Consider the following 26,500-nt stretch of genomic DNA (forward strand, 5'->3'; position numbering starts at 1 on the left):
TCTGAAAACTCATGATGAGCTGTGATACAATGAGCTACCATGGGGGCATCCATATTCCATTGATGTAAACGAGAGCGATGTTCAATTAATCTCAACTTCAGAACCCTAGAGGTTTCACCAATATATACTAGGCCACATGGGCGCCATATAGCATATATTACTTGGGATGTTAAACAAGTAGAATGGTGTCTCAACCTGATTGTTTTCATGTTAAGATGTAAAATCTGTCCTGTAAAGGAACAATCACATAAACTACATTGTCCACAAGGAAAATGACCTGGCATATGATGTTTTTGGAGGAAGAAAAGAAGGAGATAAATATTCTTTCAAATTTCTACTTCTAGTAAATGCAAACCGTGGGGATTCTTGAAAAACTTAGTGTAATTGCACTATGTGCCAATGTTTTAATATACATTTTTGGACCATGTGAATTCCAGATGTAAAAGGGAGAACACAAGTAACATGGTTCGTGGTTTCTTTAGGTTGAGAATGTAATAAATATGTATGTTCTGCCCAACGAGTTCTCTTATACTTATACTAGAGAATGACACGGTGGTTGTTACCCACGGCTAGCCGCGAGTAGCCACGGCTAACCCGCCGAAATGGGGAAGAAAAAATAGTGGTCTCTGCGGGGATGGGGACAAGGCCATTCACCGCCCCATAGAGCGGTCCATCAGCCCCACCCGCCCAATCGCTGCATTCCGCCATTTCCCTTCCTCCACCTCACCTTATATGCAGAGTTTGCCGGCTTTCTTTTTCGCCCAGCCACACGCTTCCAAAAGGCTGCACACGCGCAGCTGCTGGAGTTGATCAATCTTCTCCTCTCCTTCAACTTCCTGTTTCTGGTTGCGTCAGAGGAGAAGATTGAACAACAGAGTAGCCGCGCGTGAAAAAGAAAGCCGGCAAACTTGGCATCTAAGGTGAGGTGGAGGGAGATAACAGAACGCTGCATTCGGAGGCAGGAGAGGGCTGCTGGACCGCGTGATCGCGCGTGTTCCTGGCTCACATTAGGAAGGAGGGAGTGAAAGGGAAAGAGATTCTGGGCCAAGGGGATGAAGCGGGAGAGAAATAAACCCACAGCAGGAAAGAAAGGGGAGGACAGGCAGGAGAGTCAGATGCTGGAAGCAGGGGGGGGAAGAAAGAGGAAAAAATGCTAGATGGGGTTGAAGAGAAGAGACACATTGGTGTGGAAGAGAGGGGGAATCTGGATACAGGAAGGTAACAAAAACAGGGGAATTTATGTGCATGGGGACAGAGACATAAAGGGGACATACATGCCATGGGGATGGTATATGGACACAGGGTGGCAGCAATGCCAGATACATAGGAGAGATATTAGAAATGGGGAAAATAGGAGCACAGAAGTGAGATTGTTTGGGGACCGAGCTCGCAGGCTCTAGCGGCTTGCACAAATTACATTGTAACATGCCACGAAAGTAAGAGGGAGGTCACGCGAGAGGGGCTGAAGGGTGGTAGAAAGGAACAGATGGTGAAGAAGGGAGGGAAGTATGGTGGTAGAAAGGAATAGAACAGACATTGAAGGAGGGTGGAGAGGAACAGACCCTGAAGGGAACTGTGGAAGACAGAGTGGGGAGAAGACGCTGGAAAGGAAGAAGACAGATGCCAGACTATGGGGGAGCGGAGGGAAGAAGATGGGTGCCAGACCAATTGGGGGGGGGGTGAAGGGAGAGGCACAGTAACCGAGCAAATGGAAGACGCATAAAGAAGACACACAGTGGATGGAATGAATTGAATGAGAAGATGAGGAAAGCAGAAACCAGACAACAAAGGTAGAAAAAAAATTCTATTTATTTTCTTTTTTTGCTTTAGGATAAAGTAGTATATTAGTTGTGTTGATAAAAATTTATAAACAAAGCCCTGCCAGCTGAACATCTCTTTCTCTAGTTCAGCAGCCAGAACTTTGATTTATAAGGAAGGCATAAGCTAAATATTGCAGTACTGAGGCTTATATGGATGCTGTGGGGACGGTGACGAGGCGGTGAATGGGATGGCAGTGACGGTGATGGGGCGGTGAAGGGGATGGCGGTGACGGTGACAGGGCAGTGAAGGGAATGGCGGTGACGGCACGGTGAAGGGGACGGTGGGACGGGGACAGATTTTTTTTTCCCCGTGTCATTCTCTATCTTATACGCTTTTTTCACATTGGATGCAGGGTAACCACGCTCAAGAAACCTCTTTCTCATTAGTTGATGTTTTAAGGCTTTATTCTGTAATATCTATATGGTAACACAGTTACCGACAGGTATGCAGCAGTTGGGTTTTAGGATAGTAAAACCCGATTCAAAATAGGCAAGCAATTGTTAGTGAATCAATTGCTTGGCTATTTTGCATGGGGGTTTTACTAATTTGCATGGGTGAATCGGTTGGGATCAGAGATTGATTGGACAGTAGTTTAGTGAATTGGGTCAGGGAACAGGAATGATCGCAAAACCAGTAAAACTGGTTTTGCGATCATCCTTACAGGATCGGTAAGTTTAGTGAATCTAGGCCTATGTACTTACCCTGGTAAGCTCTTTTCCATTAGATAGGTGAGACATTCTATACTCCCACCCAGTCCTTCCTGTGCCTGTCTACAATTTCAGTCTGTTTTTATTTCTCCAAGCTGATTCTTGGATGTATGTCAGCCCTTGGGGGCTGGGAAGCATTTTGTATCTATGTTTCCATTTTATATGGGAGTAGTTCTCTGCTCCTTTGAAGCCTTTGTTGGTGGCTGCCCTTACTGTTTGATTTACTTCTTGGGCAGAACAGTTTGTTTTTAAGCCTTGTTCTACTTCGTGTGTATTGGGTGGCTCTCAGTGCTTGGGTACTAACTGTAGGTGGAGCTAAGGAGCCCAGTGAAGTACAGGAGAGGCAAGAGGAAAAATCCGGAGTGGATTCCTTTTGCAGACGCACGTGGCTATGGGGATATAAGCCACCTGTCTAGAATGTCTCACCTATTTACTGAAAAAGAGCTTACTAGGGTAAGTACACAATTTCTTTTTGAACCTTTGCTCAAAATAAAAGGGAACAGTTTGAGAAAACTTTGTGACCATTCTGACAATTTTGTTTTCCTTGTGCTAACCATTATTGAGCTATTGATTCTTTAGATTTGGATGGTAATCCTGTGCCCAAGCAGCTGACTAGAAGCCTAAGTCACAGCTGGAGGCACAATATACATCTCACCATAACCCCCTTAAAATTTGTGGTGAGCATCCCAAAACTCCCCCCAAACCTACTACACCCATCTGGCTACCACCCAAATAGCCCTTATGGCTACAGGTGATACCTATATGACAGTAGAGTAGGATTTGGGTGGGTTTTGGTGGGCTCAAACATTCCAAAATAAATGTTGTAGGCTTATGGGTCTGGCTCCTCTCTTTGGTTCACTAGCCTACTCACTAGCCTACTTAAGACACCTGTGTGACACTCTAGTAGGCTTTCCCATAGGAGATGCTGCTGTTCTACAGACATGTAGGGACTTTAAATTGAAATGTTTGTGGGGAGGGAGGGGTTCTATGACCACTGGGGTAGTGTGTGTGGGGGGGAGGAGGGGGGGTCAGTAATTAATCCCTCCAGTGTTTATCTGGTCAGTTTGGGCACCTTTTAGGTACTTAGGCGCTTTTAAATCAAGTCTAACTTGAAACGTCTTAAGATCCATCCAGGACATCCTGCAAAACGTTTGATTAAAGTTGCAGGACATCCAAGTCTAAGCCCGCCCATATCACACCTCCCAACATGCCCTTTTACTCTCTGGATTCACAGTGGGTGTAACGTCCCTCTAGACATCCAGGAAATGAGTTTTGATTATTGGCACTTGAATGCTTTGGTGAGAAAAACATCCAAGTGCCGACTTAGGCGCTTTTTTGGATGTTTTGATCATGCCCCTGAGAGCATATATATGTAAATTGCTTCCAGAATGAACTATGATCTCTTTTTGACTGAATTTCTCAAAAATAACTAAACTTCCATAAATCTGTTGTAAAGTGTGTTAATAATAAATACTTATATTTTCCATGCTTTGTCATTAGTTTGAAAACTTGTGGAATACAATGCCCATCAATGATTTTGGAAATCTCAAATATCTTGAATTTCTGAAGAAGTTCAGCCTTGATGCACAAGACTCTGCAGCTGTATATAGTCGTAGAAGTTTTTATAAGTCTGCCTCACCTGTTTTGAAGCCTTCATCACGGCCTACATCTTCAAAACCTCGACGTCCCAAAACAGCTCCTTCTGTTTTGAATCGTTCAAGTGTAAGTGCTTTACTGTTGTGGGCTTAATCAGTGTAAATTTGGGATTAATTAGAGAGCAGAACTTGTGAAACCTGGTATTTCATGTTTATATCATCCATCCATCACTCCTTGTGTGATCTTGAGCAAGTTACCATAATCCAACTAATATTCATCATCACAGCATTCAAAGTTTTTTTTAAACACTAGCTGCATCAGATGTTTCTAGATCCATTATTCATCACTGGATCACACTTGGATATTGGTACTGAATATCTGGTTCTTTGGCAATCACTGAAAGTTATCTGGGTACTGCTAATATTCTGCACCAATACCTAGATAGCTATACAGACCAATTATAAGAGCTTTTTCTGCAGCTCAGCTTGCCTTGATAGCTATTAAGGAGTTTCATTTATTGCGGGAATGATTAAACCACATGGGTATTGAACAAGGTGGAACAAGCACAGAGGATTTATAAGGGAGAAGAAGCAATTATAGAGCTTAGTTGTTGGTATGGATGGACAGACTGGATAGGCTCTATGGTCTTTACCAGCCAAGCTTTTCTCTGTTTCTAAGTACTCTCGAAGCAGATGTCATCCTTTCTAGGCTAGTATTATTCAGAATAACTAAGATGTTAGCTTCTGTGTGTTCAACTTTTATGGATCAGGCAATGATTCATTTTGCTAAAATAAAAGCTATGGAAGCAGTGTAAGCCCTACTCAAAGCTAAAATGACTCAAAGGAAGGGGAATAGGAAAAGGTATTATATGTGCTGTACAAGGCAGGACCTTGTTACCTGTACCTTACATGTTGCCTGTTAATTCCCATACTATAGGGCTCATACTATGTCTAGGAAGAAGAGGCATATATGACTATACATATGCTCAAAAAGGAGTCCCTGCACATTTAAGAGCCACCAGTGGTATTTCTTGTTGCTAAGAGCAGAGCACATATGCTGGTCTGGATCTCAGCATCAGGTAGTGATGGCTTTTTTTTTATGACATGTCTGATCAAATCTGAAGGCAAAACAGTGTGCCAGGAACACTGCTTTAAAGTACTAACTGTAGTGGAGTCAATGTGTATCATTACACTGCTGGGCAAAAAAAAAATTCAAATCATATAGGACAGGGGAATGTCTGTTTTTTCATTAGTTGGCAGAAATCTATATGTATGTGGGCTGCAACAGTTTTTTTATTAATAAAAATAGTGAAGTATATAGCCTGTTAGCTATTCAAAAATATGTTTTCTTTTTTTCTTAGTAAGTACAGGCTTTACTTTTTTTGGCCTGAGTACATCATAAATGTTTTTTTTTCATTCCCCATCTGAAGAGTCTCTGCTTTCCTCATAGTTCTCACATCCAAACTGCTACTTTTCCACCCCTCAGTATGAATATCCCAAGCGTGATTGACCAATTGTGTTGCTGTTCTCTGGGTTGGTATCTAGGGTGATCCATGGCCCTGCTGCTGTGCTGATGGTTTCTGGGCCTGGCTGTGGGAACTTTGATATTACGGTAGCCATACTGAGCCAAGCTGAGCAGTATCATGTGGCTTTGCTTATTTTTGTCTGAATGCTATATTGCAAATGTCTGACTGGGTCCTGCAGTCTTCTCACATTAAGAAGAGCAATCAAGTTGCATGCATATCGATTTATATAGGTGTGACCTAAAGGACCTACAAAAGGCTATGAACCCATTCCTTTGTTTCATCTGATGCTGTGGAGAAAGCAAGCAGGTTTCACGTAGATCTGTTTGTGTAGCCATGCCCCACAGTATCTAGCAATAGAATATATCAACTGAGCTGTATGGGTGTTACTATGTCCAAGTTTGCTTAATTGATATTTTAGCCATATTCAGGATGATGCTATTTGGTTGTTCTATATGCTAGTATTTAAGCAGTACCGGTAGTTCTTGATCTGGATTAGTTGATGTCTGTCCAGTGACCAGTCGCATTTAAACTCTTGCACTTAGTCAAGCAAACTCACATGTGGTATCACTCAGACAACTACAAGAATCTTGATGACCAGTCACAAAAGCCTAAGAGGATAAACAGATGATCTACCAGAATGCTCAGGTGGGCCACACCTCAAGATCAGGCAGCCTGCATTTAGCCCACAAGCTGATTGTTGGATGCTGGGGATATGGGACATAATGTTTCATTCATAAGAACATAAAAATTGCCGCTGCTGGGTCAGACCAGTGGTCCATTGTGCCCAGCAGTCCGCTCATGCGGCGGCCCCTAGGTCAAAGACCAGTGCCCTAACTGAGACTAGCCTTACCTGCGTAAGTTCTTGATCAGCAGGAACATGTCTAACTTTGTCTTGAATCCCTGGAAGGTGTTTTCCCCTATAACAGCCTCCAGAAGAGCGTTCCAGTTTTCTACCACTTTCTGGGTAAAGAAGAACTTCCTTACGTTTGCATGAAATCTATCCCCTTTTAACTTTAGAGAGTGCCCTCTCGTTCTCTCTACCTTGGAGAGGTGAACAACCTGTCTTTATCTATTAAGTCTATTCCCTTCATTATCTTGAATGTTTCGATCATGTCTCCTCTCAGTCTCCTCTTTTCAAGGGATGAGGCCCAGTTTCTCTAATCTCTCACTGTACGGCAACTCCTCCAGCCCCTCAACCATTTTAGTCACTCTTCTCTGGACCCTTTCGAGTAGTACTGTGTCCTTCTTCATGTACAGCGACTATTAAGAAATATGGGTCAATCTAGCTAGGGTCAACCCTGCCCTGCTACAATGACTAAACAACTACAAACAATCCAAAATACAACTCTGAGAATCATCTACTCATTGAGAAAATACGACCATATTACAGAAGCATACATCAACTCACATTGGCTACCAATCCAAGAAAGAATACTATTTAAATCCTACTGTATGTTATTTAAAACCTTAAACGGAAACAGCCCAACCTACCTGAACAACCGCCTCATTCAAACCACTTCAATCAGACATAGAAAAACACACACCCCATTCACACACCCCTTGATCAAAGAAGTAAAACGGAAAAAACTATACGACAGCCTCCTAGCCACTCAAGCAGTTAAACTAAATAACCAAATCTCCAATCTAATGATAACAACACCAGACTACAAGACATTCAGAAAAGAAATAAAAACTATACTCTTCAAGAAATTCCTGAAACAGCCCTAAGTTCAAACTTACCGTCCTCCCTCCCCCCCTCTTCCCGCCACACAGAAACTACATAACCTACTCTTTACCTCTCTAGAAAGAACAAATGTTCTTCCATTGTAACCCGTTTTTCATCTCTTTTGTAATCTGCCTTGAACCGCAAGGTAATGGCGGAATAGAAATCTCTATTGTAATGTACTGCAATGTATTTAGAAGAGCAAGTCATTCACACATGCAGTTCCCACACCCAGTTTGAAAATTGAATATTCACAAGTATAACTTTGATTTGACTAATAGCTATTTTGACTGAAGTAGATTTTTTCACTTAAAAAACAAGGGGCTCATAATCGAAAGAGAAAAACGTCCAAAAACTGGCCTAAGTCGGCACTTGGACGAACATTTCCCAAATACGTCCAAGTGCCAATAATAAAAATGGGTTTGGGACGTATTTCTAAATGACCTAGGCCTACATAGTGCCGCTGAACAACCAAAGCCAAACGGGGCATTTCGGGAGGAGTGTCGAGGGCGGGAGTTGGGCGGGACGTGGGCAGGCTTACACTTAGTCGCATAGCATGTATAACCGAAAGTTATACAGCCCACAAACGACGGAACTTGGACATTGTGACTTAGATCATGTAAAACATGGTCTAAGTCACAAAAACCCACCTAAACTCACCAGATAAGCACTGAAAACACATAACACAGACCACCCCCCACACTACCCCAGTGATCCCTGACCCCCCCACCCCCATAAAAATATTAATCACACCTTTAAAATTCAGCCTCCAGACCATCATCACCTGGCCGCCTGGCATAGGAAAGCCTAGTCGTCCAGCACAGAGGCGGCTTAAGCCGTCTTGGGGTGGGTTAGGGACCCATGGAGAGGAGGACCCATGCCCATAAGCCCTGTAATCACTGCATTGATACATGTACACTACCCTATACACCCCTCCAAACCCTTTTGTACTGGCATATAAGTGGCTCCTGCAGCCATAAGGGCTATTGGGGTGGTAGATAGGTGGGTCTAAGGGATTTTGGAGGTGGTTTGGGGGGCTCACCATTATCTACAAGGGAGCTGTAGTGAGATGAAGACATGGCACCCTTTTTGTGATGTTCACAGCAGTGCCTTGTAAGGTACCCCACTATTTAGGTGGTATGTATGGGTATTCAGTCCATCACTTTGCAGACCCCTCCCACGTCCAACAGGGCTTGTTCTAGGCGTTTTTGACTTGGAGGAAAAGTTGGACGGAAATGTGATATAAAGATGGACGATTTAGGGACTTGGACGATCAAATCAGCAGGACGTATAATTAGACGATTTTCGAAACAAAAAAATTTTGGACGTATTTTTCGAAAATGTGTCCTAGGCTGTTTTTTTAGTTTGGACGACTTGCGACTTAGACGTAAACGGACTTAGACATCCCTTTCGATTATGCCCCTCCACATGTTTCTAATCTGGGAAATCATTCAGCCAAAATTATATGGTATAAAGGAAGAACAAAGGGGGGTCACATGATAGCTTGTTCCTGAGTGGACGTCTTTGCACGCAGCTCCGCTTTGAATCCACACTCAGTCCTAAAATATCAACAGTGAAGCTTTTGGAGTGACTTTTCTGGGACTCACTAATACAGCTAGATATTGGAAGCAAATTGGTCATCTTCAACGCCCTTAAATCATTTTGGTAGAGCCAGAATGCTGATACAAACCCTGCGGCTGGGTAAAGAGAAACCAACACACCTGCAAAGAAAGATGGCACTGTCCCAAACCGAGGAACTCCTGATGCAATCATCTGATGATATTATGCGACGTCTTTCTCAGCCTTTGGATGATAAGCTAGCTAAGCTGTGTACTTCAATGGAGGAGCTGAAAGATGCCATTGTGGGCCACACGACGCAGCTCCAGCACATTGAGGACCAAGTATCAGCCTAGGAGGACTGCAAGGTGAACTCGGAGGAGAGGCTGGGCTCTCTTGAAAATCAAATCCAGCTTTTTTTGGAGCAAGTGGAGGACCAGAACAGGGTACACCGCAAAAATATCAGACTTATTGGCTTACCGGAAAGTATAAAAAATTAATGGAACTGTTTAAGAAAAACCAGATCCTGGAACATGCAGGCTTTTATTTCAAGATTTCTCCCAAAGAATGGCTGACAAAGGGAGAGCTCTGACACTGTTGTATGCTAGGGGCATAAAGTTTGCCCTTCAGTATCTGGCAAGAGTCCATCTTACTCATAATAATCAAACTTTCACCATGACAAAGTCTGAGAAGCTTCTGCATTTTATTGAGGGCCTTCCAAGGCCTTGTGAGGTGTTATCTTGAATTTTGGATGGCAAAAGTGCATCTCCCATCCAGAAGGAGCAACCACAATATAACTTTACATTCCTGTGGAAAAAATAGGGGGCCTCTACTCTGGTATGTGAAGTTATGGAGCAAGGATTGTATTGCTATATTAGTTTGATAATATTGGGACTTCCCAGCATGGCTAACATTCAAGGAGATGCCATTTTGGCCTCATGGTGTTTATTGGCCTCGTGGTGTTTAGGCAACCTATCCTGATGGTGCATATATTATCTTTCGTGGATGATAATTTGAGAGGCTGCCTACAGATTTTTGTGGAAGACCAGTGGAATTTGCTGGATTGCTTATATTGGCTCTTGTTGAGCACAATGCTGTAGATGTAATGTTATACACTCCAAAGTTTTATTCTCTATTTTAGGGCTGTGAGTGTGGGGTTAGAAGTAGGAGTGAGTGTGTGAGAAAGGGGTAGGGTTAAGAGTAGGAGCGAATGTGTGAGAAAGGGGTATAGGGTATGTGTGTGTGTGTGTATGCAGTCTTGGTGGGATGTTATAAATGTGTGGATTTGGTATGGGATCTTGAGGATGGCTGGTGTGTGTGGAAGGGGAAGTGGAAGTTTCAAGAGGAAGATTGTGGGGGGAGAAGGGGGCTTTTCAGCAGTGGGATGGGGGATGATGATATTAAGTTGGGAATTCTCGTGACCTTGTTCTTTAATGATGCTTATATGAATTATATGTTATGCCAGCTTGACTGGGAGGCCGGACGTGGTCCTGGATACTCTAGGGCATTTTTGATTTTTAATTTATTGCTTATTGATAATGGGTGATTTGAGATTTGCTTCCCTAAATGTTGATGACATACACTCTCCAGTAAAATGTATTAAAGTACTGAACGATTGTGAAAGACTGAAAATTGATTTAATGCTCCTAGAGGAAACCCTTTTAAGTAATGTAGAGCATACATAGTAAATTGCAGAGGGATTGGGTTGGGAATCTTGTCTATGTTTCTTATAATGGCAGACAAAGGGGTATAACAATTCTCGTACACAGAAGTAAACCCAGATTGATGCATAAAATCATTCAAGATCTGGAAGGCAGGTTTGTAGTATGTCGGAGGAACTTATGGGAAGAAAATATGCCTTCTGCTCTATCTATGCTCCAAATATCCATCTCATAAGATTTTTTTTCTTCTCTAGTGACCATTTTGGATCCTTTACAGGAATATCAATTGATAGTAGGTGGTGACTTCAACATAACGACAGACCCCTTGATGGATTGTAAGCCACCCAAACCTAGACTAAATGGAGAAGAAGATAAGGGAGTGAATTTTGTTGTTAGACAGTTAGGGTCAGTTAGTAGCTACATGGTGTATCTTTCATCTTGATGAAATTGATTTTACATTTTTTTTTCTCAGGTACATAAGGTGCACAGCCACTTTGATTATCTATTGGTGGTGGCAGCTTTGTTATCAGGGGTAAAGAATGTCATTATTGAGGATGGAGTGGTGTCGGATCACCCTCTGGATTTAGTGCTCCCATAAAGGGGATCCCAGAGTAGATGGTGCATGAATTCCAACCTTTATCACTTTTTAGGAAAAATCTGAAAACTTATCTCTTTCAGAGATTCTTAACCGAGGACTGATCTAATTTATTTAAAATTTTTCTATTACCTTCATTATTTTATATTAGATTCTTTTAAACTTTGTTAACCGACTCAGGTCCTTGCTGGAATGATCCGATATATAAGATGGAAATTAGAATAGCTTAGATTAGACTGAGAACAGCTGGGTTCATATCACCCAATCTCTTTGTTGAATCAGAACATCAAACTGTTTGCCACCATCCTTGCCGCTAGGCTGGGAAATTTGCTGCCCTTTTTGATACACCCGGATCAGGCTGGTTTTGTACCGGGCATATATGCCTTGACTAATGTTCTTCCAGCACTGGCAGTATTGCAGGAAGCTGGGAGACAGCAGGGGGGAAGCAGTCATAGCTAGCCTGGATTCTGAAAAAGCGTTTGATAAAATTATATGGGTTTACTTATTTTGAGTCTTCCCTCAATTTGGCATAATGGGAAGCTTCCTAACAGGGTGCACGCTTTGTATGACAACCCGACGGCCCAAAGTTTGATAAATGTGGACATTACGTCTACTTTTATTCTTGAGAGGGTACCAGGCAGGGCTTTTCCCTTTCCCCTGTGTTATTTGTATTTCCTTAGAGCCTTTGGCAGCAAGGATCAGGCAGTTGCACCCTTTTAAACGGGAACCAAGGAATTCAAAATCAATCTTTTGCAGACAATATGCTGATATTCCTGGGTGATGCAATCTGAGGAAATCACCAATTAGTAATGCTAATCTAACATTTTAGATCTTTTTTGGGGGTTGCAGATCAATTTTGAAAATTCTGAGGCTCTGGTGGTGTCTTCATGGTGTGGGGCTCATCAAGACCCATAATTTCCATTAGCATGGTGTGGCAATTCTGGTGACATTCCTGACTTGCATCAAGGGAAATATAAGGGCAAACTGGGATTAAAGGGGCTTAAAGCCCATCAGAGAAGATTCCCCGATGAGAAGGCAAGCCAGGACTGTCTATCGTAGGTCCCGTTCCCATAGTCTGGATCATGGGCAAGCAAGCCCAGTGCAGCACCAAGGGAAAGCATACACAAACAAGCAGAGAAGCCATTTTGACCCCGCACAGAAAAAACAGCAGTATTTTTTTTCCCTGACTGCAATCTGCAGAGAGGGGAGGCAGAGAGAGTACCTTGACCCTTGACATCTCTATTAGTGCTGCTTGATTCAGGGGAAAATTTTTTGATTCAATTCAGCCTATTGAATCGATTTTTCGATTTGATTTTCCTGCCCAATTGGGTGTTTTTTTCAAACATCCTGGTGGGTTTATTTTATAGCCTCTTCACCCCCTTTGCCCTCTCCTACCCACACTGGTACTATGGTGTAAACAAAAAAGACTTTTCCTCTCTCTGTTAAATCCTAGCTTATGTTCGCAGTCTAACACCAGCTCTGGAAGGATACACATTTCAAATCTGACATATTGTAATCACAAAACAGAAAATAAAACTATTTTTTCTACCTTTAGTTGTCTGGCCATTATTCAAATCATGATGGTCCCACGCTGGTAGGTAAAATTATTTTATTTTCAATATAGTGATTGAAATGTGTCAGTTTTGAGAATTTATATCTGCTGTGTATATTGTGTATATACGAAAAATGAATGGAAAAAATTGCATTATAATTAGTAAAGGGGATGGGATCTGGGGCAGAGCTTGGGTGGGCCTAGGGAGGTCTGTGGTTGGGGTACTCAGTTGATATTTGTTAGACCTAGGGGGTACTTAGCTTGAAGTAGTTGAGAAACACTGCTGTAGGCAATCAGCTGGTGCCAGTGCTTCTCCTTCTCTCCGGCCCTCTTCCCTGCTGGCACCTCCTACTGGCGTCTCAGGGCCCATCTGTAGGGCCTCTGCTCATGTGCGGATGTCAATGTGATTATGTCATGCATATGCGTGATGTCATCACGGCGACGTCCACGCACTTCTGGGTGCCTCAAGCCATGGCCACTACCTTTAGTGTGCCCCGGCTCGAGAAAGTTTGAGAGACACTGCTCTAAACACACACCGTCCATGAAAGGGGTGAAGTTGTTCATCAATTGTTGTACGCTCGCAGAACTTGTAGAGACTCTGATATTCACCAGTTTATCAATAATATTTCTCACTTTGCAAAGATGAACAGTTGGGTCTAGACCAGCAGATGAGGAGGAAGTAGTTAAATGTACAGTTGTTCACTCCTTGTTCCTCTTGCTGCAAGTCCTCTGCAGGGCAGGGAGATAGAGAGAAAGGTTCAAGAGAGCACCTGATGCTGGTACCTGGGCAGAATTTTGCACAGCAAGTGCACAATTTTGTGTGTGCTCTGCAGAGGTGGAGAATTTTGAGCAAATTCTGCTTTATGCAGTTGCACAGAATTCCCCTAGGAGTAGAACCTTCATAAGCTTCAGAGGCTGGAGGGCTATTTTCTGAGACAACTCCTGTGCACTGGTTTTTGTTACTGAGAGGAGCAGACACAGTAGTGGAAATAATCTTTCATCTCTCATCAGAATAATATGTTATCTTCATCCAACCCTAACATGACCCAACAGACAGGAAATTTGAACCCCATTGTGCCCAGTGCTGCACAATGTTATGACCTAAACCATGGGACTTGATCTGCAATTCTAATTTTAACAAAGTAAATTATGATGTGAAAATTGCTTACTGTAGGAAATACACTGCTACAACATTAACTATAATAAAATGACTAACTATAAATCATGACTGAATTCCAGGATGACTAGTATATACTGTAAGCTCTCAATGCATTTTTTCATTATGATGAGCTTTGAAAAAGCAACCTAAGTAAGAATAAAGTAGGTTTACTCAACAACCTCACACCTCTTGAAGGCAAGGGTAGATGTGGAGTCAGCTGTATCTTGTTAGTATTCAGATTGTAAAAGAGCACTAATACATTAAGACACCCAGCACTGACCAAGCACAGGGCTGATTCTTGCAGCAGAGACATGCTTTTGTTTGTGTATGTCTTCCTTCTTCAGAGCTGGGAGAGGTAAGAAGAGACGAGAAAAGGGTCTTCATGTGTTACACTAATATTGTATATACGAAGATTGTTTAATCAATCAAACACAAAATTTATGTTCTTGGAGATAAAGGGCATCTAACTTGGCTAAATAATGCAAATATATACTAGAGAAAACCTTAAACATATCATTCTCAAACTAAACACTAAAAGGAAGCCTCTTTTTTTCTGATTTTCATTTCCATAAATACTAAAATCAAAACTTTGTTTCTTTTCATGTATATTTTTAGTCTCGGGAACCTCGCCAACGACCACGCACAGCTGTGCCAGGCTCTACTTCATTACTAAACTATGAAGTAATAGAAAATAAGCTGAAAAAGTCTGTGCATAAGATTTGGCAACATATCCTGAAGGCCTGTAGAAGAAAAGATCTGGAAAAGCAGGGAGAAATAACAGCTGCAGAATTCATAGGTTTGTGGTACATTATTATTGTTATTATTATTATTAACATATGGCAGATTTTAGGCCCCATTTGATTAGCTGTTCCTTCCCTAGTGAAGCCAGTGGTTGTGACTTTTGACACCAAATGAACTGCTTTGGAGTCACTGTATAAGGTTTGTTCCTTACGTTTACCTACTATTAGGGAATATACAATCCCGATTCAAAAACTTGAAGAATCAGTAATTTCTTATGGAGGAGTTCTTGGCTCAATTGCAGCAGGTAAAACAATCTCAGGCTACTGTTTTGCAAGATAAACTGGAACATTTTGAGAACTATACTAAACAGCTGAACCTTGGTTTGTTAAATTTTCCCGTTACTTATATCAAGGTAGTGATTCTTAACCCTCTCCTGAATAAATACCTAGCCAGTCTGGTTTTCAGGATTACTAGAAGTAATATGCATGAGATAGATTTGCATACAATGAGTCTTCATTATGTGTAAATCTATCTCAGTGTTTCTCAACATGAGATACGCATACCCTAGGGGGTATGCGGGCCACCTGTTGGGGTACGCAAGCTGGCCACTGCTTGGGATCTCTCCCTGCCTGCCCCCCTTATTGAAGCCACTGCTGCAGATTTATCCCTGCCTCCTCGCCCCACTCCTGAAGCCAACCCTGCCACCTGTCATGCTCTATTCCCCCTTCCTCCTTACCACCGCCACCGCTGCAACAGAGACAGGCCAAACGCTTGGCTAACCCAGAACCTTCTCTTCGATGTCAGAATTGACATCGGAGGAAGGCTTGTGCAGTCGCTGCGTTTGCGGCAGGGGTGGGGATGGAGCATGGAGGGTGGCAGGGTCAGCTTTGGGAGTGGGCAGGGAGAAATTGGCGGCAGAATAGAACATGCTACAGCAATTTTCTGGTGCTAATTTCAAGGTAGAGTGAAGAATCTACTGCAAACCTTTAAGCATCACCACCTTAGGAAATGGAGACAGAAAATATTTAATGAGAGAAGGGGGAGGAAGGGGGCACTAACTTGGGACATAGTGTGGGGAGGGAATAGAAACGGAGAATTGTTGGGCATAAGGATGAGTGAGAGATGGTGCACATGGGGAAAGGAAGAAAGGAAAATTGGGCATGGAGAGAGAGAGGAGTGGGATAGAGATCCATGGGGAATAGAAGGATGAAAGGGAGAGATGTTGTATATGATGTTGGAGAGGGACCAGAGGGACAGATTGAAGGGGGGCTGCAAGAGGGAGGAATGTTGAACATAGTGATGGAGGGAGAGATGTGGCATGGTGTTGGAGAGGGGTGATAGAAGGAAAAATGGGCATGGGGCTGGTGGGCAGTGGTGAAAATTGCTGCACATGATTTGGAAGATAAGAGAGGGAGAAATGTTGGATGTGGCAGTAGAGGGGGTAGAGAGATGCCTGGATCTCTCAAGACAGATGGACAGTGAGAGAGAGGGAGACTTGTTGTTAATGGGAGCAGAGGAGAGAGGAAGATAATGTGGACTCATGGAGGGACAGAGAGAGATGCTGGTTGGAGAATAGAATGAGGTCTGGAAGAGTGGCAGCATGCAGGAGACAGAATGAAAGAAATAAATATTGGATGTACAGTCAGAATGAATTACAACCAGAGATTCATGAAATCACCAGACAACAAAGGTAGGAAAAATGATCTTACTGTATTTTCAATGTAGTGATCAAAATGTGTCAGTTTTGAGAATTTATATCTGATGTCTATATTTTGCACTATATTTGTCTATAGTTGTTACTGAGGTGACATTGCATATTTTAAAGTCATCTTCCTCGACCTCTTTGAAAAATCTCCGAATATAAATGATAATGAACATTTTCTCTGCGTACAGTGTGCTTTCTGTTTTTTTGATTTTATGGTTACTAAGGTGTAGAACAGTGTTCTTCAACCTTTTTATGCCTATGGACCGGCGGAAATAAAAGAATTATTTTGTGGACAGGCACTGGTCTGCAAACAGGCGGTTGGAAAAACACTGAACTAAGTCATAGGCCAGACCCCGCCCATCTCTGCTCCAGACCCCGCCACCATAACAGTACCAATTGTAACACTATTTTTTCCATTCATTTTTCATATATACACACAATATAATCCTATTAACAACACATAATAGTTAACCACAAAATTAAACTACACAAAGCACACTGTACATATGCTTCTCAACATTCATTCCTACCAGAGCACAGATAACCCCTATGCGAATAAGGGACCAAAAATTAAAAAGTACTTATATATACAAACAAACCCTAAGATGAAAGACTCTGCATGCAGTACAACCCCAGAGAAAAATAAAATGTATTTTTTCCTGAACAGTGCAAAATACAGACAGCAGATGTAATTTCTCAAAATTGACACAATTCAATCACTAAATTCAAAAATAAAATTATTTCCCCTACCTTTGTTGTCTCCCTCCCTCCATGCTGTGCTTTAATTTCTGGCCTGCTCCCGCCTGGCCGTTTTATGCCGCCCCTGGTGTTATCTTCGGGCCGGCTCCCTCTTCCTCACTGGCTCAGTGCACAAAGCCACCGGCAACGGCTCCTTGCGTTTCCCGCACCTCATCTGGAAGCCTTCCCTCTGACATTACGACGTCAGAGAAGGCTTCCAGTTCAGGCACAGGATGTGCATAGGAGCTGCTGCCTGCGGCTTTGTGCACTGCGGCAGTGAAAAAGAGGGAGCCGGCCTGAAGATAACACCGCATCGATCGCAATGCGAACCGGCGATTGAAGAACACTGTTATGGGCTGATGCACATGCTAGCCCTGTTAACTGGCAAGAAATTTCTGCGGACCGGCACCAGTCCACAGACCAGTGGTTGAAGAACACTGGTGTAGAAGACTTTCCAGCACTGTTGTGACCAGGAACAGGTGGATTCTTATTCGACTCTGGTGTCGTGAGTTCTTGCTTTTCTCCGAGCGGGTCTGGATAAAGGCCTCACAGGGGCATCTCTGCAGATCCAGGTGGCCGGTCTATCCGGTTTTAGATCCCAGGAGTGTCAGTTCTCTTTGTAGTTGCATCCGGATGTTGCTCGGATTTGTAAAAATATCTTCGGATCTGCTGCCTGTTAAGAATCCATTCCTCCTCAGCCAGATTATATATTAATAATACATTTTCAGAGCGTTTTAGTCCGAAGAGGGGAGTTAGACAAGGATGTCCTTTATCTCCTTTGCTTTTTGACATTGTTCTGGAACTCTTGTTGGCTATTCAGCAGGCAAAGGAGATACAGGGAATTCCATATGCAGGTCGAGAATATAAGGTTTCGGCCTATGCAGATGATATTTTGCTTCAATTGAAGAATCTTGAATCTACCATCCCGCATTTATTGGAATTGATTGATCGATTTTGAAAATTTTCTGGTTACAAAATAAATTGGAGTAAATCAGCGGTGATGTTTCCCTCATCTGAGGAAAATACTAAGATAAGTGCGGGGTTCTTTTGTTAGCACTTTTGTGCTTTAATCTTTTTTGCTAAGATATTATTGAATATTTATTGCATTATTATGGAGTTTTTTTTATGACCAAGGATGTGCTCTCTATGACAACTTAGGTTTTGTCATAGTAGTTTCCCAAGTTTATTCTTAGGGAACACTGAGGTCTTTTCTCCGTAATAGGACCCTGCCTTAAGTTATCTCACTTTGAGGCTGTATAGAGTGAATGCCTTTTGGTGACATTTGTTCCATTACATCTGAGCCATATTTTGAGTATCAAGTTGCCCAGAATATACAAGGACAATAGTATTCTTTTTTCTACCTGGAACACATTAAAATTCATTAATAATTTAACACCTACTCCAATACAGCAATCCACATGTCAATCTCTATGGTTAAACTCCAAGATACAAATCGGAGAGTCTAAAATCCTCTGGAAACATTGGTTGCAGGTAGATGATGTGATCTCAAATGGGAAAATGCTAAATTTATTACAACTGCAACAATCATTTGGCATATCAAAATCTCAAGCTTATAAATGGTTGCAGTTGCCATTCATAAAGGGTTCCCTGATTGGCGTAACTTAAAGAATCAGTATAGCTTGCCGGGCCTATGTTTCCAGACAGATTTGCAAGGGCATCAGGCCACCAAGTGGTATAAATTAATATCTGAATATTTGAATAAAAAACCTAAAACAAGCCTAAAAGATATTTGGAGCTCAGAGGCCCTGGCAACCTGCCTACCACCACCAACAACGATCACAGCAGGAGAGATGTCTCAGCTCCCCTGCCGTGATAGCGATACCACCAAGTTCCGCCAAACGCGGCACTTGGGATCGCTATCGGGGCAGGAGAGATGAGACATCTCTCCTGCCGCGATCCACCCCTCCCCTTGATCGGATCAGGCAGGAAGGAGCCCAAGTCCTCCTGTCCCGCCAAAACCCTACCCACCCGACACGATCGGGGCAGGAGGGAGCCCAAACCCTCCTGCCCCAGCGACCCCCCCCTCCTAACTCAATCCGGGCAGGAGGGAGCCCAAGCCCTCCTGCCCCAGCGACCCCCATCCCACTCAATCCGGGTAGGAGGGAGACCAAGTCCTCCTGCCCCAGTGACCCCCCAACTCAATCCAGGCAGGAGAGAGCCCAAGCCCTCCTGCCCCAGTGACCCCCAGACTCAATCTGGGTAGGAGGGAGGCCAAGTCCTCCTGCCCCAACGACCCCCGCCCCGACTCAGTCCAGGCAGGAGGGAGCCCAAGCCCCCCGACTCGATCAGGACAGGAGGGAGCTCAAGCCCTCCTGCTCCAGTGACACCCCCCCCCCAATTCAATCAGGGCAGGAGGGAGCCCATGCCCTCCTGCCCCAGCGACACCCCCTATCCCCCACCCCCACTAAGATACGGGCAGGAGGGATCCCAGGCCCTCCTGCCCTCGGCGCACCCCCTGAACCCCAGCTCCAAATTGACCAGCATGAAGATCTTTGGACTGCCAGTCAGTTGGATACCAACTGTGACCTCCATCCCCACGGATCCTCGCCACACAAAAAACCCGGGGAGGGTAGGATTTCACTCCAGACGCATGCAGCCTGAGCTTAAAATGCGTGACAAGGTCAGTGGACAAGCAAACTCTCAGGGGAAGGGACCCTGAGTTCCAGAAGGGTGGCACACAACAGGCTAGCTCCACAGATCTACCAGAGATTCTCTGTGAAGCAACAGTCTGGCTCCACAGGAATGCGTCCTTTTTTTCCGACAGGGAATCACCTGAAGGGGTCTCAAGGCACTGAAGCCACTGAAGAAAATGAACTTTAAGCAAAAAATAAAAATAAAAAAAAGAAATGAAACAGAGCAACTGAAAAGATTTCTGCCCAGATTGCTTGCAGAAATTGAAACTGGATATGTTTGCTAGCTCTCAGTCTAAGGGGGTGGAGCATGTGCTCACAAAAATGTTGGATTTCTGCAACTCTCAGATTGCGGGATGGGATTGAACATGTGGAGGGGCATAATTCCCCCCCCCCCAAAAAAAAAAGGTCTAAGTCTCTTTTTGGTCTAAGGCTCTAGGCGCCCAAAATAGGCAGCAGGGAAATGTCCATTCTGGAAATAAAACATCCAAAATGTGTTTTTATTCGAGAATGGCCTACCTGTACGTTCAGGCGTTTAATTTCAAGAATGCCACTATGTTTACCTTTAAGCCGTATTCCCCCCCCAAAAAAAACTGTGCTCAAGTCCCAAATACTGAAAACAAGATCTTTTAGGTGTGGGAAGGACCAGTCCTTCACCTAAAACCACAATTTTCTAACTGGCATCTGTCATAAGCACCGGTTAGAGAATCATGGAACCGTCGTCCGTCCCTCCCACCCGCAACGATCGCGGCAGGAGGGATGCCCAGTCCCTCCAGCCCACACCCGCTGCGACTCACCTGCAATGATCACCGGTAGGAGAGATGCCCAATCTCTCCTGCCAACACCCCTCAAATGTTTGCCGGCAGGAGGGATGCCCAGTTTGTCCTGCCAGACCCCACATACAGACACACCAAAGGTAGCCCACCAAGCACCAGGACTCCCCAAGCTCACCCCCACCCATTTTTTTACCAGAGAGTTGAGATGATGATTAAAGGAAAGTTAGAGATCAATAATGATGCCCAAAACTTTGCTTGAGAATTTGATCTGCAGTGTGGGACCAGAAGGTAGTGGAATGAGCGTGGGTAACTGATCTAATTTTGGGCCAAGCTAGAGTAGTTTTGTTTTGGACTCATTCAGCTTCATTTGTACAGAGAAGGCCCAGGATTGGAGTTTCATTATGCAAGCTGTTATATTTTCGGTGAGGTTATTGAGGTTCGAATCTATCTCAAGAAGGACAAGGTTGTCATCTGCATATGTAAATAGAGTTTCAAAGGGAGATAGATGGAAGAATTTCAAAGAAGACATATACGGTAAATGTTGAAAAGAATAGGGGACAGAGGTGATCCCTGGGGAACACTACCCAGCAGACTTAAAGGAGAAGGCATGGTTCCATTCATGTTAACAGTGTAAGAGCGGGATCGTAAAAATTTTGAGAACCAGACTAAGACTGTGGAATCAATGCCTATCTCAGAAAGTTGGTAAATTAGGACATCGTGGTGGACAACATCAAAGGCCACAGATAGATCGAATTGTAGTAGGATAGAAAACTTATTACAAGATTGAAGTTGTTGGATCTTTGAGATTAAAGAGGCCAGCAGGGATTCAGTGCTGAAATTGGGTTTGAAGCCATATTGGCAAGGTAATAGAATGGAGAATCTCTCTTAAGTAAGATGAGAGCTGAGTGGATATAATAGTCTCGAGCATTTTGGTCAGGAGAGGAATATTTGCTATAGGACGATAGCTGGAAGGGGAGGATGGGTCTAGATCAGCTTTTTTCAGAAGTGGGGTCAGGGCAATGTGTTTCTTTCTTTCTTTCTTTCAAAAAATACCCTTCTCATTTCAATTTTCTTAGTCCAAGTTATCCAGAGGTGTAAATCCACTATGAATAGCTCATAAACTTAATTCCTTTTAGGGACTATCTAAGGGGCTGAGCCTCAGATCCCCGTGTGTTGTATATGTTTCACAAGCACACTAGAAAGGGAATTAACCTCACTGGCTCATGCTCCCCTCCTGCCCTGTTGTTAATCAAAAACACTTTTAGTTCTTAAACTTATGGTTTTTAAACAAGGACTTAACTTTTATCCGGGCAGGGTGTTGTTGAAAATAGGCAGTGAAATCGTTGTTATTCAATATTTCCTGCTGTCTCTGTGCTAGTCCCTTCGCCAACGTTAAGCTAGCTGTCCGTTTCGCCCTCAGGCTGTGTCAGGGCTGTGGACCAGTGTAATGTCTAAAAGAGAAAGAGCAATAGCAGGAGAAGCTGTACATAGCATACTTAATATTTCTCTAAATAACATTCAAACTTACTGTGGCTCTATGATTCACAAGCTCACCACGGCAGAGACGGCTGCAGAGTGAGCTGCCCTTGTTTTATAACGTCTGACATCATGCTCAGCTGACCAGCCAGCCTCTCTCTCAAGTCATGCATCCTCTGTGTACTGTTCATAATCAATAAAGATGTTGATATTCCAAGAATTAAAAAAGTGCAATGTGTCCCATTTGTACGGAAAATAGGCCAGATAGTAAGGCTGAGTTGATAAGTCTGGTGAGAGATGAAATAGCCTGCGTGGGAATTTTCTCGTAAAGATAGGAAGGGAACAGGTCCAGGGCACATTTGCAGGATCTTAATTTGTGGCACAGTTTAGAGACCTGGGCTTCAGATACATGCTCAAAGACTGTCCAGGATCTGTCTACTGGGATAGGGTTTGTGTCGCTGGGCATCAGAGAATTGTAAGTGACTGTTGATGGAAAAGAACTTCTTATAGTAGCAACCTTTTCATTGAAGAATTTTTCTAGGTCGTCCGCTGCTAGAGAGGAAGGGAGAATAGAGGAGTCATTTTTAGAGTTAAGGAGCGCCAGATGTTAAACAATGTGCTGCTCTGGTTATTGGATCTGGTGATTTTGTCACCGTAAAAATTCTTCTTTGCTTTTTTTTAGTACTGTATTGTAGAACTTGAAACTGTCCCTCCAAGACTGTCTATCTGTGGAGGATTTAGATTTTTTTTTCCATTTACGCTCTAGTACACGGCATTTCTGCTTTAGTTCTCTGTGGTATGGAAGATACCACGGGGCCTTACGGGAGTAGGAGTCCGTTTTAGTAGATAGAGGGGCAAGAGAACATGTAGACTCAGAGAGATTTACCCAGTTGTGCCAGTTGGTTTCTGAACAAATCTCTTATTATTGCTCTGGGGTTAAAAGGTGGTATTTTGGGGCTGTTTGTTTGGGGTTGGAAGGTGATATGTTTGGTCTGCTGAGCACTTCATCCTATTTTTTTGGGGGTGATGGCCTCCCAGCCTAAGAGAAACAGGGGCTATAAGCTCCCACTGACACCTGATATGAAGGCGCCGCTGAGACTCTCTTTCTCTATCTCTAAGAGTAAGAGTTGAGATGTTGAGTCTGTCGAGCTCATCTTGTTACTCTGGGGACATGTTGGGGCTGTTGAGTCCTTCTTGTCTCTGGAGGGTGGGATCCTCCCAACCTCAGAGAAGCAGCAAGAGGGGCTTGACTAGAGGAAAACATTAACCAGAGACTGGGACCAACATGATTAGAAAAATGACCAATCTACAAAGCTAGAAAAAGTAATTTTATTTTATATGTTGTGATTAAAATATGTCAGTTTTTGGAATATACATCTGCCAGAGGTGGTTTTAGACATGCATGTGAAATATAACAAATCATGCTAACTGTTCTAATTTCCAAATTTTCTAGAACAAAATTCTAAAAGGTAGCAGATTACATTTTGAGTTTATGTGGCTGTGTAGGGTTACCAGATTTCCTCTTTAAAAAGAGGACATCTGGCCCGGCCCTGCTCCAGCCTACCCCTTTGCAAACCTTCCCCGAGCTCGGGGCTGCATCTAGAATACCTCTGCGGATATACAGATATCAGTGCGATGATGTCGAGCGCATGCATGTGACATCGTCATGTCAACGTATGCACATAGCCCCTCCAGACATAGCCCCGAGCACAGGACCTTACAAAACCTGGACAATTTGCCAGATTTTAGAAATCTCTCTGGGCACCCAGACAGTCCTCTAAAAAGAGAGCATGTCTGGGTTTTCCAGGACATCTGGTAACTCTATGGCTATGAGTGCATTCCTTGTATATTTTGAAGACAGTTTGCACTTCTGTGTCATTATTATGTGCTAATTATTTATTTTTAGTATTCATTTGGCATGTGCATAGAAAGGTGCCTTGGTTCATTGGGGCCTATTTATTTAAAACTAACTAAATAAATGAACAAACAACCCCCCCCTCAAAGTTCTTCACAAAATTGCAGAAGGTGCCTTGGGGGGAGGGGGGTCGTAGTTCGCCCGGGTGTCATCTTGCTGGGGGCACTGGCAACTCTCAACCCTCCCAGACAATGCTTGTGCCCTTCCTCCCTTTCCCTGTACCTCTTTAAATCTTCACCAGCGTGAGTAACTTCTCTAGCTTGCTGCTCACGCTTGCCTGGCTCCCTTCTGAAATCACTTCCTGGTCACAGGGCCAGGAAGTGATGTTATAAAGAAAGTCAACACTGGTGCGAGCAGGCCAAAGAAGTTAGTCACCCTGGCGAAGATTTAAAGAGGTATTGGGGAAAAGAAGATGTGAGTGTGATGTGGGGAGCGAGGAAGAAGCGGAGAGGAGTAGAGAGCACAGGGGGGCGGAGAGCAGGGCACGAGGAGTTAGGAAACATTGGTGTAGGTTATGTATTAGTTCAAAAAGGAAGTGGTTTCTACTTTGTATGCAATGTTGATAAATAGCATCAAAATCAGCTGTTCTTCAATAATCTTTGAGCACTAAAGAACAGCTGATTTTGATGCTATTTTCAACATTGCATACAATGTAGCAACCAATTCCTTTTTGTTGTTTTCCTTTGTATAGTAGTATAATATAGAAGTGGGTTTTGAGTGCGTTGACTCTTCCCTGTTTTCTTTGGGTTATTAGTTGATATTTTATATCTTTTGCAGCTGTGATGGAAAAGTTGTGCTGTGATATCAGCAAAGAAGAACTTGACCTCTTAATAGTAAAATATGACATTAAGAACAATGGAATGTTCTCCTACCATGATTTTCTTCAAAATGTTGTTTTTACCCCAAAAGCACAAGAAAATTTACTTTTACAAAGAATGAAAGTGCATAAACCACGAGTACCTGTAAGTACAAAATTCCTTAAAATAAAATTGTTTAATAAAGAGTAAACATATGTGGAGAGCAAAGCCCAAAGATGTGTTTTGTGGGTAAATAGTATTGTCCGAGGGGAAATGTCAGAGCTCCATCTTAGAAAAAAGGGGGTTTCTTTGTATCATAAGAAAATATATTTAGAAAAATTTTTAAATACACACCAATATGACATCTTAAGTGTATATTAAAGCAATGTAAATGACATTCTGCTCAAGTCATTAATACAGCACTCTAACTTTAGAAAAACACAGAGCTCCAGCATGGACAGTCAACAAGTGCACTATCACTTCAAAAACCTGAAGACCGGCCTGCACTGCACATGCATCTGTGCCCTCCTGTCTAAAACTAGCTTGCAGTGATGGCAATAACAATGTTAAGCAGGATATAAAGGGGAGGCATAACCCAAAATGTGTGACACACCCCCTGCCTGGAATATCTGAAGGAAGACACCAATATATAGATAATAAAAGATGAAGCTGAATGATATAGAAATACTTTAAAGTTACAGTAAATGCCCAAGCTGAGGAAGGATCCATCCCTCCTAGAGTCCTATAGAGCCATATCACTACTTTGTTTTGAGACTAAATTATTGGCCTCTGTACTAACTAATCACTTAGCACAAGTCCTGCTGGACCTGCTTGCATCTTCGCAGGTGGCCTTTGTATGGGGCCACCGGGCAGTGAAAAATATCCAGACCATTTTGGCATCTTTGCAGGCTGTGCGTGCTGCAGGAGCTTCTTATAAATTTCGATGTGAAAAGGCCTTTGATAGAGTGAGGTGGGAGTTCTTGTATGCTGTATTGGGGAAATATGACATAATGGGCCGCATGGGAGATGCTATTCACGAGCTTTATGATAGACCTGTGGCCCAGATATGGGTGAATGGGCAGCTTACAGATCCATTTGAAATAAAGAGAGGAACTAGGCAGGGGTGCCTCCTTTTCCCATTGCTGTCTGTACTTACCTTAGATCCACTCATCCGTGAGATTCTTGGGAACCCAGAGGTCATCGGGGTGCATCTGGGGTTGGAACACTTTAAAATCTCAGCATTTGCAGAAGACCTCCTGGTGCATATCACTTATCCGATCTCATCTCTCCAAGTCTTATTGGAAAGTATGCGTGAATATGGAAATTTCTCAAGTTTTAAATTAAATATCTCTAAATCAGAGGCCCTGGCACCCCTGTCTCAGACTCAGGAGTCTTGGCTGGGGTCCTTTCCTTTGCGCTAAGCAGGGACCAAATTCACTAATTTGGACATATGCTTACCCTCGGATCCTGTATGCTCTACGAGTGTAATGTCTCTCGCCTTTAGGTGGATACCAAGCACCAACTGGAAATTTGGACTCCGTTACCGCTACCACTGAGTGGGAGAATAGCGCTCTATAATATTATAATTTTCCCCCGCTGGCTGTATACTCTCCAACAGCTTCCTGTGTAGATTCAGAGCAGCGGTCTCAAACACGCGGCCCACGGGCCTCATGTGGCTCTCCAGGTTTTATTTGCGGCCCGCGGTCTAGAGGCGATCATTCTCTTCCTTTTGGAGCAGCAGCCAGCTCGTTCATAGAAACATAGAAACATAGAAATAGACGGCAGATAAGGGCCCACGGCCCATC

General features: G+C 43.3%; 1 protein-coding gene across 4 annotated transcripts in view; it reads left to right on the forward strand.

The window, feature by feature from the left end:
- EFCAB6 (EF-hand calcium binding domain 6) overlaps window positions 1–26,500 on the forward strand; it is a 474,908-nt gene that overhangs the window by 401,530 nt on the left and 46,878 nt on the right. For 3 of the 4 annotated variants that reach the window (XM_033953069.1, XM_033953071.1, XM_033953070.1), the window contains exons 27-29: window positions 4,029–4,250; window positions 14,512–14,692; window positions 24,676–24,860. In XM_033953069.1, the coding sequence (XP_033808960.1) occupies window positions 4,029–4,250; window positions 14,512–14,692; window positions 24,676–24,860 (588 nt within the window). Of the gene's footprint in view, window positions 1–4,028; window positions 4,251–5,060; window positions 5,203–14,511; window positions 14,693–24,675; window positions 24,861–26,500 lie in introns of those variants that run through there. The other variant, XR_004540188.1, reaches the window with a different exon arrangement.

This window comes from Geotrypetes seraphini, chromosome 7 (genome assembly GCF_902459505.1).
Source record: "Geotrypetes seraphini chromosome 7, aGeoSer1.1, whole genome shotgun sequence".
Taxonomy (NCBI): domain Eukaryota; kingdom Metazoa; phylum Chordata; class Amphibia; order Gymnophiona; family Dermophiidae; genus Geotrypetes; species Geotrypetes seraphini.